Source organism: Eptatretus burgeri, chromosome 4 (assembly GCF_056783735.1).
Source record: "Eptatretus burgeri isolate ZD-2024b chromosome 4, Ebu_testis_v1, whole genome shotgun sequence".
Classification (NCBI taxonomy): domain Eukaryota; kingdom Metazoa; phylum Chordata; class Myxini; order Myxiniformes; family Myxinidae; genus Eptatretus; species Eptatretus burgeri.
The window spans coordinates 75,410,783-75,425,625 of NC_140964.1; the positions used below are offsets into that span (position 1 = coordinate 75,410,783).

Sequence of the window (14,843 nt, forward strand, 5' to 3'; positions counted from 1 at the left end):
ATTCCTCCTGGATTCCATCGCAAGCAACAGAGCATAGACAATGGCAGTAGTGGAGAAATCAAACTGATGGACAATGGAAATAGGTTCAACGACTCTAAGTAAGAAGTATCACATACAACGCATTACAGCTGCCAGTGAACAGAATGTGCACAATTGTACATGGGCCCATCACATTTCACACACGCAAATAAATAGGATTGAGTGTCTGTGTGTGTGTGTATATATATATATATATATATATATATATATATATATATATATATATATATATATATATATATATATATATATATATATATATATATATATATACACACACACACTGTATATATATATATATATATATACACACACACTGTATATATGAAAAAAGGTTTTTGTGGGTGTGATGATCCATTGTAATTATTAAAATGCACAGCGAACGAAAATGATAAAACTCGACCAAGCTCGCCCTGCTCCAGAGGTCATGGAGTGACCTGGTTCACAAAATGCTAACAGGAAGCATGTGTTCTGGCACGTCCATTTGGTCAAGTCTGTGTGTTAAATTCGTCTCCATGGTCAGTCTGTACAGCCAGTTTGCACACCAGTCTGTACAGCCAGTTTGCACACCAGTCTGTACAGCCAGCCAGGTTCAAAAAAAAAAAATGCAGACAAACCCAAGTAAGTGATCTCCTTTGTAGAGTGCATGTTGTGGTTCCCGATGTGCATGTCAACATGAGGAGATAATTTCACGTTATAGAAATGCAGAAAATTGTTGGGATGTTAAACGATACCAGTTCGACAGCAGGACGTCGGGAGGGAGTTTTGCAAAATGATGTCTACCAATGTGCCATCAATGCAGTTTCCCAAATGCAGGGTCCTTTGCTTGACCTGCTCCAGGTGTCGATCACTTGCGGTGTTTTTCATCTTTGTCACCGTGAGATACCCCGCCGCCTTTGTTGCCAGCTCCACCACCAGTGCCTGGTTCACCATGATTATTTGTTGATGCACTCAAGTACATCTTGTCCAGGGCCTTTAGCGCCTCGGTCAGGTAATTCTGAAGTGCCGTGAGTGCTGCACATATTGCGGGACCACCAAAGCCATGCGTAATCAGGTTGAAATGCGTGAGGCACGCCTGCGTGCCGGGTTCCAATATCGGTGCGGGCCGCGTGTTGCCCAAAGGCGAACGATCCTGCGCCAGCAGGTCCATGAATTCTTTGCAGATTTGCCTGTGGGACAAAACAAAGTCGATTCATACATCTGGTCGAAATCTTTCTTGACAGACGACTTAAAATGGTCTCCTTTGTTACTATATGGAGTATATGGAAGTATCCTCAACATATGAGGGGACATCAATGCAGCTACGTGTTGTTGAATGGTAGAAAAAAAAAAGGTGATGGATCATGTGATGTAAATACACTATCGACAAAATATGTTCAAGTCCAAGACAAATGAGCACTTCCAAATACTGCACATGTATATAATAACAACAACATGGATGTGCATACCAATGCAACTTCTGCATATCCAATCTATACTAATAAATGTCGTGTGGGTGTGTGTGTGTGTGTGTGTGTGTGTGTGTGTGTGTGTGTGTGTGTGTGTGTGTGTGTGTGTGTGTGTGTGTGTGTGTGTGTGTGTGTGTGTGTGTGTGTGTGTGTGTGTGTGTGTGTGTGTGTGTGTCAGTCAGGGTGTCTACTCCATAACTCCAAAACCATGAAACCCTCGGGGTCCCAAACTTTGCCTGCGTACAACAAAGAGAAGTCAAAGGAAGTGCATGAATGAAAATTGAGTGTTTGTGTCAATTCAAACACCCCTTTTTAAAGATAATTAATGGCTTACCTCCACGAAACGCTGATCCTTGGTCAGCCCCAATTCACCCAATTCACCTAATCAAACATGCCTTGCCTTGGAAACTCGATCTACTCTCACGGACTCATTAAAATATACAGCTTAATCGATATATTATATCGGATTTGAGAATTGCATCTCGTGGATGAAATAAGTGCTTAAAATAAATATGTGAAATGTGGAGTTAAATCTGAAAATTTTAAACAAATTAACGATTTTTATAACTAAGTGTATATATTTAAGCAAAGCATTTGGCTTAATTTGTTTATCGACTGATCGGACAATTATATTTAGTGAAGAAAAGATGAAAGAATGTGCAGAGAGTATCATGTCATTGAGCATAACGCCATGTTTATTAACCTGCTTTTGCAAGCCATAACGATACAGTCCACAGGGGTTCTTTTTTTTGGCAATTACATACGCTGTTTTCTTTTTACCATTTTGTACGATCTGCTTTCATGACAAAATATTAATACAAATACACTAATAGTTGCTACAATATATCAATAGTTGACAGTTGATGAAAACGAAGAGTGACGAAGACAGCACACACGGACATGGTACAAATGGGTACAAATGACTCTCAGTGGGGTGTGTGCGTGCCTGCATGCGAGGAGGTTGGAGAAATGCATATGGGGGTGGGGGCATGCATGCCAGCAAGTCTTTGCCAGGTAGATAGCATGGTTATAAATTTTTAAATGCTCCCACCTGGTTTTACATGGAACATGGCAGTTATAAACAAAATGTTGCCATTTGGGAGCGTTTTATCGCACACTTCCTGCCCTTGCCTTTATGCTGCCTTCCATTTCCCTTATGCTGCCTTCCCTTCCCCTCACGCTACCTTCCCCTCCCCTCTCACCACCTTCCCCTCCCCTCCATTCTTGCTGCCTGCCCTTCCCTCCCCTCATACTATCCTCATCGCAAACCCCCTCCACCACCATACAACCCCCGGATGTTGAGGAGAGGACGGGGTGTCAAAGAATGTGCGAATTGGATTAATGAAAGCTTTTTTTTACCCTGTCCTCGCAAAGCGAAAAGCAGCATTAAGTGATCGGTCGTGTACGTACGTACATCGTATGTCGTGTCTGCATTTTGTTAAGAGAGTATATAGAAAACAATTCAGTGGAGGAAACTGAAACTTTACCACATGTTATATAACCATGTGATATCGTGGTAACTCTTTTGCGATCAACATTGGACAAAGTTTAACATCGGCCAATTTTCTGAAATCCTCAATTTTCAACCGATTGACTAGAAATTTGAAGAGGATTTGCATATCAATTCACTGAATTCAGTCACCAACTATTTTGGAGGTCAACATGGGCCAAAATGTCAACATAGGCCGTATTTCTTAAATTGTTAGTTTTTGTCTGTTGATTTGAAAGTTGAAGATAATTTGCGTATCAGGAATATCAGGAAGATATTCAACCACCAACTATTTTTGAGGTCAACAAAGGGCAAAAGGTCAAAATTTCTAAAATTTTCAATTTTCATCTGATTGATTTGAAATTTGCAGAGGATTTTCACATTTGGTCACTGAATTCAACTACCAATTAATTTTGAAGTTAACATAGGCCCAAAGGTCAACATAGACCAAATTTCTGAAATCTTTAATTTTCAACCGATTGACTAGAAATTTGAAGAGGATTTGTATTTCAATTCACTGAATTCAGTCACCAACTATTTTTGAGGTCAACATGGGCCAAAATGTCAACATAGGCCGTATTTCTTAAATTGTTAGTTTTTGTCTGTTGATTTGAAAGTTGAAGATAATTTGCGTATCAGGAATATCAGGAAGATATTCAACCACCAACTATTTTTGAGGTCAACAAAGGGCAAAAGGTCAAAATTTCTAAAATTTTCAATTTTCATCTGATTGATTTGAAATTTGCAGAGGATTTTCACATTTGGTCACTGAATTCAACTACCAATTAATTTTGAAGTTAACATAGGCCAAAAGGTCAACATAGACCAAATTTCTGAAATCTTTAATTTTCAACCGATTGACTAGAAATTTGAAGAGGATTTGTATTTCAATTCACTGAATTCAGTCACCAACTATTTTTGAGGTCAACACCCAGGTCGAAAAACCAGTTAAAACCAGTACACATTTTCAACTGGTCTCTATTGGTTCTAATTGGTCTTTAACTGGTCTCTATTGGTTTCAACTGGTACCAGTTAAATTCAGTCAGAATTCCAATTTCCTAGTTGAAAAAACCAGTAGCTCATATTTGTACCAGTTAAAGTCTTACTGGTTCCAGTTGATACCAGTTGCAATGTACTGGTCCCAGTTGATACCAGTTGCAATGTACTGGTCTCCCAGTTGATACCAGTTACAATGTACTGGTCCCAGTTGATACCAGTTAGTTAAATACATGTATTTCAACTGGTAATATATCACTCTATTCCAATTTCCATATTAAAACCAGTAAGAAACCAACTGGCTTTACTGGTACCAGTTGGCTACTGGTTTTCAACTGGTACCAGTTGACCAGTAAGCTACTGGTCTTTACTGGTTTTTTGACCTGGGCATGGGCCAAAATGTCAACATAGGCCGTATTTCTTAAATTGTTAGTTTTTGTCTGTTGATTTGAAAGTTGAAGATAATTTGCGTATCAGGAATATCAGGAAGATATTCAACCACCAACTATTTTTGAGGTCAACAAAGGGCAAAAGGTCAAAATTTCTAAAATTTTCAATTTTCATCCGATTGATTTGAAATTTGAAGAGGATTTTCACATTTGGTCACTGAATTCAACTACCAATTAATTTTGAGGTTAACATAGGCCAAAAGGTCAACATAGACCAAATTTCTGAAATCCTCACTTTTCATCTGATTGACTTGAAATTTGAACAGGATTTTTGTAAACATGGCTATTGTGTGTCACCTGGTTTGGCAGCCATATTGGATCGAAGGGAAAATCTTTGAAAACCTTCATAGGAGAAACCGCTTCACCGATCAATGCATAATTAATCAATTGATCAACTACCCATGAGAAATATGGTGTGATAAAAGTAACGTCATCAGTCATGTTGTCTAGAAGCCATTTTGGATAAAAAAAACTTTAAAAACAGAAAAGTTGGCTCACACCAAGTCCTTCTATAGACTGTGCTGAGTATGCATTATATGAATACCATCTAGGTTTTTAAGCAGTCAGAACTGCTGCTCGGATCAATTCCGCAATTAATCTCAGGAAAACATTGCTCTTTCGGTGCGTTTAATCTCCCAGGTATGCTACCTACCCTCCCCTTAGACTGCCTTCCCATGCTGCCTTCCCTTCCCCTCACCCTGCCTCCCCCAGCCCCCTCATGCTGCCTTACCCTCCCCTCTCACTGCCTTCTGCTTTCTCCACTCTTGTTGCCTTCCCTTACCTCTTGCTGCCTTCCCTTACCTCTTGCTGCCTTCCCATCCCCTTCCCTCATGCTGCCTTCCCTTCCCCCCTCACACTGCCTTCCCATCCCCTCCCATAATGTTATCTTCTTCCCAACCCCCCTCCACCACCATACTACTCTCCGGAAGTTGAGGAGAGGAAGGGTATCAAAGAATATGTGAATTGGACAAAGGAAAGCTTGTATTCCTGGTCTGGGCATGTATTTTTCCCACATATTCATATTCAGTTTGTTTCCCTGTTCATTTATAACGATAGTACTCTGCCTGCTGTGGTGAATAATGGTGAACATGGATTTGTTCCCCCATGGGAAGGAAGGCCCTCTCATGGACAGGTCCTCGCTGCTCCAATGGTTGGCAGCGAGTGTCCTGGAAGAAGCGAGGGAAAGAGAGTGGCATCTATATGTGGGAGAATTGCATGTCCAGCCTATGGGTCACCCAGATAGCTCAGATGGTAGAGCACTAGTCAGTTTATCAGAGAACCTGGGTTTGATTCCTGGTCTTGGTGTGGATTTTTCCCACAGGTACATGCATAATATGACCCATATATGAAAATAAATATATATATATATATATATATATATATATATGTACATACATTGCATATGTATAAATTTTTGAGTCATCTTGGGATAAAATTGTCTGCAGAAATTTTTTTATGACATCATCAGTCATGTGATTTGGCAGCCATTTTTTTTTTAATATCAAAAAAACCTTCAAAAATCTTCTCTGAAGTGATTGAAAAGATCGAGGCGAAACTTTACACATGACCGCCTAACCATGAGGAACAAAAGGTTCACACATATGATGTCATAGGTGGCATGGTTTGGCAGCCATATTGGATTTACCCTAAAACCTATAATAAAAAAAATCTTCTTCCCCAGAATGGCTGGACAGATCGAGGGCAAACCACACAAATGTTTCCCAAGCCTTGGAGATACCAGGGTATTCATGAATGATTGATGTCACATGGTCTGGCAGCCATATTGGATTGAGCAAAAATCTTTTTAAAAATTTCTCTTAAACTGCTTAATCAATCAACGTGAAATTTCACAATTATGATATTGTAGTGATGGGGAACATGTGTTTTCAATTTCAACATGATGGGACAAAAACATTCCAAAAGTGATACATATCCAAACCATTACCCAAATCAACTGAAACTAGTATTAAGACAATTTAATAACAGAGATGGATTTAATCCATACCAAAATATAACAAAATATGTAAAACTTTAAGCATTTTATTAATTTTAAAACAATAATTGCATCGACATTCCCACACATGATATGTGGTAATCCACATGGTGGACTGAGCCAAAAGCCAGGATTGGGGGGGTGGGGTGAGGGGAGAATGTACCATAAGCCAAATTTAATAACATGGATTTAATCCAAACCAAAATAACAAAATATGTAAAACATGAAGTATTTTATTACTTTAGCATCCACTTTAGGGATAGTTATAAAATTTGGCAGTGTGAGGAGCGAAGACGGGGAGATTGTTCATGTGATGTTCATCACAGCCTTTTTAGATGCTCAATACTGCATAATATACAACACACCAAGAGGAAGATCAAAATAGAAATGCAAAATGCAAAGCCCATCCACATTCAAAATGAATAGTATTTTATATTGAGGGTCCTCTTCTTCTTCTGTTTTTTGATGGGCACAGGGAGCACGAACACCCACACCGAGCTCCTTTTATGTACAAGAAAAAAAAACCATTTTCAGAAGAATGTAAAAACATAGAAAGATGAAATCTCAAAAAAAACAATCAAACAAGGAAGGCATGACACCACATTCCAATGCCACAGTATGACACCACAATCCTCTTATGGATTACAATTACGACATCTTTTGACATTTTACACGTGGATTACATTTAATTGCATAAAATGTGGAAGAAAAATAATTATATTCATGTATTCTCAATTATAATTGTTGCTGGTACTTTATAAATTTAATTTTTATACTCTTGTTGAATTGGCTGTCAGTATTGTTTCCCTTTTCCCAAGAGTATTTTGACCTACATATTGATAAAAGTAATATGTTACTATGAAAAAAGGTCTTGCTCACTGCAAAGAAACAGGGTGACCTGGTTGATAACACTGCAAACTTTTGCCATGATTGTGTCATTCTCTCCCTCCCACCCCAAGTGGCCACATATTGCAGTTTTGAGTTATTTTGCCTCATGCTTATCAGCTCATCCCGTAGTTGAATTGCCAAATGTCTCACCCTCCCATTCTTTGTTTGTCAAATTGTGTATAAGAGGGATTACTTCAGGCTTCTGTTTCAGTGAAGTCCATTCGAATGTTTCAGTGAATCAATGAATGTTCTTCCACTGCATATACAAAATTAAAGATTCTCCTTTTGTATGCTGACCCAACTTGTGGAAATTGAGTTATTTTCCACCACGATTACAATAATGACTTATTTTGACATTTTACTTTTGTTGTGGGATTGTGATGGATGAAGAAGAAGAATGAATAAGAAGAACGAATAAAAATAACAATGAAGAATGACACCACATTACGATGCCACAATATGACACAACAATCCTCTTCTGGTTTAGCATGCCTGATGTTTCACATATATTTTGTTATGGATTAAATCCATCTATATTGTAAAATTCAGCTCATGGTACATTCTACAACCCCCCCCCCCCCAATCCTGGCTTTTGTCTCAGTCCACTATGTGGATTACCACCACTGAACTGAAAATAAATAGAATGCCCATTGCCATTCACAACACACAGAGCCTGGTGTCGTTACCGGATGCCATCTTGGTTTGCACTTGATGCTGAATGAAGGTGATTTCCATCATGCATTTACCTGTAATTTAGAATGAAAAACTATTGCATTTATTCACCTTTTGTGCGATAGTTTTCAATAGTAAACTTTGTCATAGTAAGTATAACACTTTCCTTTTCACAACAAAGTTTGAGAACAAATATTGTTTATTTGGGAGCGTGAAGAACTCAGAGACGTTTTAAGAAAGCTTAAGAAGATCAAGTCTGCCTGATTATTTCACAATGACTTTTTTTTTTGTCATAATTGAAAATATGAATTTACCTGTCGTTTTTTTATTATGTAGCAAAATGATGCAGATCAAATTGTTCAAATCTAACCAACTTGATGTATAGTAATACCCAAATCGTCGGCAGAGTGAGCAACCGGGAGAATGTGAATTGTCTGTGGCAGGCATGGTGATTAATCAGTGTGTGTGTGCCATCCCTCGGATGGATGTTAAACTGGATCTCCCATCACACACTCGCCTGACTCCAAGCTGTCTCGCCTGGGTTTGAATCCTGACCAGGTTCTAAACTGTCATCCTGGTGTTTCACATGCAGGGTGATTAATCAATGTGTGTGCCGTCCCTCGGATGGATGTTGAATTGGAAGTCCTGTCACATACTCGCCTCTAACCTGTCCAGCCTGGGTTCAAATCTTGACCCAGCTATAAACTGTTGTCCTGGTGTTTCACAGGCAGGGTGATTAATCAATGTGTGTGCTGTCCCGCGGATGGACATTAAACTGGATGTCCCATTGCACAATCACCTCTAAGCTGTCTTGTTATCACCGGCAACAGCCGGTTTGTGAAAGACTTGGGCCAAACCTCCTTTGGCCAAACCCAACTGAACTGACGAGAAGGTGGGATTCATGGTGGATGTTAACATAAATATACTCATTAATCCTTCCCCATTAATCCTCCTGACATAAAAAAAAAACTAGAGTAATTCGACTGCGCGCAGTCGAAGCGTATGCCTCCGCTCTCCTGCACAAACACTTGAGTATTGACATATTTGACCCTTGACCTTTAACATATCTGGCCCAAAATCTAATCAGTTAATTGCCCTGTCTAACTTTACCTCTGTACCAAGTTTGATGAAATTCTGTCCAATATTTCTTGAGTTAGGGCATAAACAGTAAAATTCCAGAGTTTGACTTTGACCTTTGACCTTTATCACATCTGGTCCAAAATCTAATCACTTAATTGCCCCGTCTTACTTTACCTTTTTACCAAGTTTGATGAAATTCGACTATTTGCTTCTTGAGTTATCGCGTAAACGAAAATCTGGACGGACGGACAGACGGACGGACAACCCGGAAACATAATGCCTCCGGCACCCTTCTTAGTGCGGAGGCATAAAAATGTTACAAACCAATTTGCAACCTGCAAACAAATCTGTTTACCAACAGGGTTCATGTGATGAACACCAAATGAGAAGGTGTGATACTGCAGTGATAATGTCAGAGTAAAACTACCCCACTTCTGTTCACCAACATATAAGAATACTTGTGAAACGTCTTTCCACAACCCTCCCGTAACAGATTGGAGCAGTTTATTGCTGTACAAAGTGCCATTTTAACAATTGTTTGGCTTTTTCAATCTGAGACGCGTTCAAAACCACCTTTATCCATGACACGAGTCGGCCAAGTCGTGCTAACAAAGATAGCACCGGCCACGTGACCTCGAGCTAACGGCGGTGACACTTATCACAGGTTATTAGCATTCTATTTATTTTCAATGTTTTATATATTTTGTTATTTTGGTGTGGATTAAATCCATCTGTGTTATTAAATTGTTTTAATGCTTGTTTCAGTTGATTTGCGTGATGGTTTGGATATGTATCGCTTTTGAAATGGTACTGTCCATTTTCACCCCTCCCACGATCCTGACCTGGTTTGGTTGAGTCCACATTTACATTCGATTTCTTCAAATAAAGCAATTAATATTTCAATTATTTTTTAAAATTTTGGTTGTGTGCACGAGCCCAGAGACAAAGTAACTTCCTCACACTGGAATCACCATCATGGCTTCAGCAGTTGTTGAGGTGGGTCATGCTACAGTTTATTATTGTTTTGAGTGGCGACCAAGAAGAAGTATAAATTGGCAATTTCGCAATCTCCACATGTGGTACTTTAGCAATGTATTTTAGTGTCTTGGTAGTTCAGAAAACGCTCGAGAATAAAAGTTAAAGCTTTTAAATGCTTATGACTTCACTCTTCAGGAGTTTATGAGCGTATCATTGTGTACACATTTGAATGGGCGGCCATTTTTTTTTTGTATCATCCCTCCATATGGAGTACCACCAGACTCCAGGATAGTTTAAGCATTTTATGAAAGCAAATCAAACGTACAAATCAACCCCATTTCCCACCCGCTGATGTCATTTGGAATTTAAAAGTTGATCGGCTACTGTGGTTCATAATGCCACATGGATTGCATAACAAGCCAAGGTATGTATGCACTTAGAGTGTTGATAAAGCAGCAAACAAAGTGTGTTTTGTCGACTTTATATCCCATGTACTACATACAAATGATGATCTGAATTGTCAGACTATGGAATACGGTCGTATCATGGAGTACGACAATATCATGGAATACTGTAGTATAAGGAAGTATGGAAGGATTACATACTCATTCTTATTCATACCAAACTATATCAAACATTAAGCATTTTATTACTCACAAAAAAACTGCAGAAACAATAAACAACACATGTTTGACATTTTACTTTTGCTGTGGGTTTGTGATGGATGAAGAAGAAGAAGAAGAATGAAGAGGAAGAAGAACAATAACCATGAAGAATGATGCCACAATACAACACCATCCATACATCCATCCATTGGAACCACACTCTGTGCAGAGCGTCGGTGCTGCCTAAGCAGTCTCCTGGGCTATTGGGCACAATCCTGGACGGGTCGCCACTCTAACACACGATACCAATAAGCTGGCACTCATTTTGTCTACCTTGGAAGGATGACAGACAGTCAACCCCACTTGGTATTAATTCAACAGCTAAGGGGGATTTGTACTCAGGATCCTAGGATCCCAAGCCCACCACCCTAATCATTAAGCCAACACCAGGCATAATACCATATCACAATCTTCTTGTGGTTTACCATCACAATATCTTTTGACATTTTACTTTTGTGATGGGGTTATGATGGAACAACGTCTAAAGATATCAGGATACTAAACCATAAAGTGTTTTTTTTTTTTTTAGATTATTTTAGATCACTGACTGAGGACCCTGACCATCAAGAGGCCCGTGTTCCAAAAAAAAAAAAAAGGTTTACGTTTTCAGAAATAGGAGAGGAAGGCAATTTTAGAATGTATATTTAAACATAGTATATTAATTGTTAAGGGTTGAAAGTCGATTTTGATCATTTCCCAAAATAAATGGAGTAACGTCATTTTCCGCTGTTAAACATTTTACTTTCTTTCAACAAACATTTACCACTGTTAAAGCTACAGTTACAAACTTTACAGAAAATGGTTATTAACCATAAATGTGTATTGCAAGAAATGGGGGTTGTATCCTCTTTGTCCAAAAAAATTATTAACCATCTTCACAGGTATTATTTGCTAATCTTATAGAGAAATAGTGTTCAATGGACAGGGGTGCGAATTGACTCAGTCGTTCCTACCATCGCACTATCTCCTTTATTTTAGATCATACGGCGAAAGCAACCACTTGTTTTTCCTCAATAAAATCTTCAGGTAATTGACACGGAGAAATAATAATGTTGTCCACGTGTGCATTTTATTACCTCCACCATCTGAGATGGACGAATGTTGTGTTTTCACTCCTGTCTGGTTGTCTGTTAGTTTGTTTGTGTGCAGGATATCTCAAAAAGTTGTGCACAGATTCGGGTGACATTTGGTGGACAGGTTGGGTGTTTGACAAGGACGAATTGGTGAGATTTTGGTGATGATCCCAATCCGGATCTGATAAATTTTTTTCACGAGTCTCCACCATTGAGTGATAGGGCTAAAACCAATATATAGCACGATAAAAATGGGAACAGAAAAGGGAGGCTCCCCACCTTAAAAAAAAAAAAGCGGACAGAATGGAAGGAGCCAGACACGCTTGGGCACTGTGTACTGCCATACCACCTGGGCCTTTCCGAACGGTTTGGCAGAATAGTACGAAGCGCAAGGATTGGTGTAGCCTACAAGCCTTTATGCACCATCCGTAATGTCATTTCAAAACTAAAGGACATACTATCAACTGGTGATAAATCTGGAGTGGTTTACCATTAGTCATGCAGAAATTGTGACCAATTATACATTGATGAAACTAGAAGGAATTTAAAAGAATGGCTAGATCAACATGATCGAGCAATCAGGCTTGGAAAGGTGACACAGTCAGCCATAACATGTCATTGTCTGCAATTTGGCCACAAAATTGACTTTTATTGGAACTGTGTCCAAGACACAACGTCCAACGAACGACACCGATTGATACTAGAAGCATGGCATGTGAAGAGTCGAGAGGGTGGTCTAAGTGGGGAGATGGTGGACATACCTACACAAAACACACCTTTGATGCAAATGGTGAAAACTGGATGATGCAAACAGCAAGATAAGGTGAGCAACAAACAACAACACTCAATCCCAAACACCACATCTGTGTGTGGACAACACCCAAAGGGAATCCCAACAATCAAATAACCCACACCTCATCACGTCCAACCCGGACACAACACCAGCCATGTTCGTGCCCCAGAAACACAAAAACAACAGCAACCACACGCACATGCTCACCCACACACATACAACACTGGATCATGTGTAAGTAAAAACAAAAAAAAGAGCAGACCAGCCCATCGATGATGTGATTTGACATTTATTTTGCTTGTGGTTTGCAAAATAAAACAAAAAGCACTCCTCCATTTGACCTTGAGCACTAGCACATGACCGCAAATGAGCAGTCATATCAGAAATAAAAACCAGACACGTGCAGAGGCTCTGGGTCCATTGGCCTGAGGAAGTCTGCTGTGAAGTGGGTGAAATATCGCCCGAGACCATGTATGCTCTGGCTTATTGCTTAAATTAGCAGAACAGATCTAGTTTACTTTTGGTTGGAAGTGCCTTCTTCTTTTTAAATATATTGTTATGGATTTCAAAATCGGATCAGACAAATTCATACAAACATTTAGGTCCTCAGACAGTTATTTCCATAAATGCATGTCCAGGATAGACCCACCCCCAAGTCTGGTGGGATTGTAACTTTGATGTGTTGAGTAGGGTACAGAACAGATTCCCTTTCTTTTGGGATGGCCCTTTTCTCTTTACAACAGACACATTCATGCACGCGAGGATAGCCGTTAGCCCAACGGAGGCTCATCTACTCCCTTCCCATCAGGACACATGGATTTGGAGGTGGACGATTTATTTACACTTTGGACTTACAGGACATTTGATTAAGCCCACCGCGGGTTTTTCCTGAGCAGTTATTCTGAGTCAAATATGGCTGTGGATCATTTACCTCTCCCATCTATTTTCCATCGACGTTCGACACCCACCTCTTTCACCAATGTTGATGTCCACCTTTTTCCAGCCACGTTTAATGCCCCATTTGGCAGCTTTATGGATGCTGGCTGGCTCTTGTTCATGTCAGGCTGAACGAGGAAGGAATGATCACGAGGTTGATGGTTGGTCACATGCAAAGATGCGACAATAGGCAAGGTGGATTTGGCTGAAGCCTACTTGAGGCTCCGCCCAGAACGGTTGCCAATGAAAAGGACAGGAAGACCGTTTTCCTGACAGTTTTTGTGACAGCTGGGTGACGGTTATTTTCAGCTCCAGTCAGTTGTTCCAGTCAGTCAGTTGGTGAGCTGGCAACAGACAGTTGGTTGGTGAGTTGGTGACAGCCTTACAGCCTTACAGCTCTGACCACTGTTAACAGTTGGTGACAGCTTTACAACTCTGACCACTGGTGACAGTTGGTGAAAGCCTTACAGCCTTACAGCCTTTCAGCTCTAACCACTGGTGACAGTTGGTGACAGCTGGCTACAACTCCTCACAGTGCCTCAGTGCCTTACAGCTTCTTACAGCTCCTCACAGCATCTCAGCATCTTACAGCTTCTTCCAACTCCTTGCAGCGCATACAGCTCCTTACAGGTGTCCGTTGGTTGCAGCTCCTGGTGGCTCCTGACGGTGGGTGACGGTTGGACCGTTCCTGCTGGTTCTGATCGTACGTGATTCTTGGCATCCCTGGTTCCTGGAGGTTGACGACGTGACGCCGATTGGTATTCCAGCCTGATTGCAGGTGGGTGCACGGCGAGGCAGGGGCTGGCAGTGGACCAAGGCACGCTCACCCATTATGGGACATTTCATTTGATGCACGACGACTTCTACCTTGGAAAGCTGAGACCGGATTTCTTTCCCCCCTGAATGATCTGCTGGATACTCTTGTCTCGTGTTTCATTCCGAAATAAGGCATAGTGATAAGCATCTGCTCTTTGTCTATTTTTCTAACCATGTCTGTTTAATTCTTTATTTGTGTGAAATTATTTTGATTGATTTGAATTCACCTATTTTCACCACAAGGAAATAAAAAGTTCTTCAGTTTTTGTAATTTTTTTCTTTATAATAAATTCCTTGTTGACGTTTCAACCTCTCCATGCTTGTCCTTTCCTTCCATTGATCCAGCATTGTCTGAACTGAGATCGACTGGGAGGTCATTCCCAAACTAATTAACCTGTCATAGTCGGCACGCACCAGCGATAAACACTCGGCCGCCCGACTTAAGATCGAACCAAGATAAGATTGGTGCATTGCAGAGTGCGCGCTCCCCATTCAGGAAGCCATGTAACAACGAGTTAAATGGAAAAT

The 14,843-nt window shown here is 40.2% G+C and overlaps 1 protein-coding gene across 5 annotated transcripts in view; it reads right to left on the reverse strand.

The window, feature by feature from the left end:
• Positions 1-329: 329 nt before the first annotated feature.
• The window catches only part of LOC147028385 (transcription factor AP-2-alpha-like), a 167,440-nt gene continuing 152,926 nt past the window's right edge, over positions 330-14,843 (reverse strand). For all 5 annotated transcript variants that reach the window (XM_085878708.1, XM_085878706.1, XM_085878707.1 and 2 more), the window contains one exon: positions 330-1,208. In XM_085878708.1, the coding sequence (XP_085734834.1) occupies positions 887-1,208 (322 nt within the window). In that variant the 3' untranslated portion in view covers positions 330-886. The remainder of the gene's footprint in view (positions 1,209-14,843) is intronic.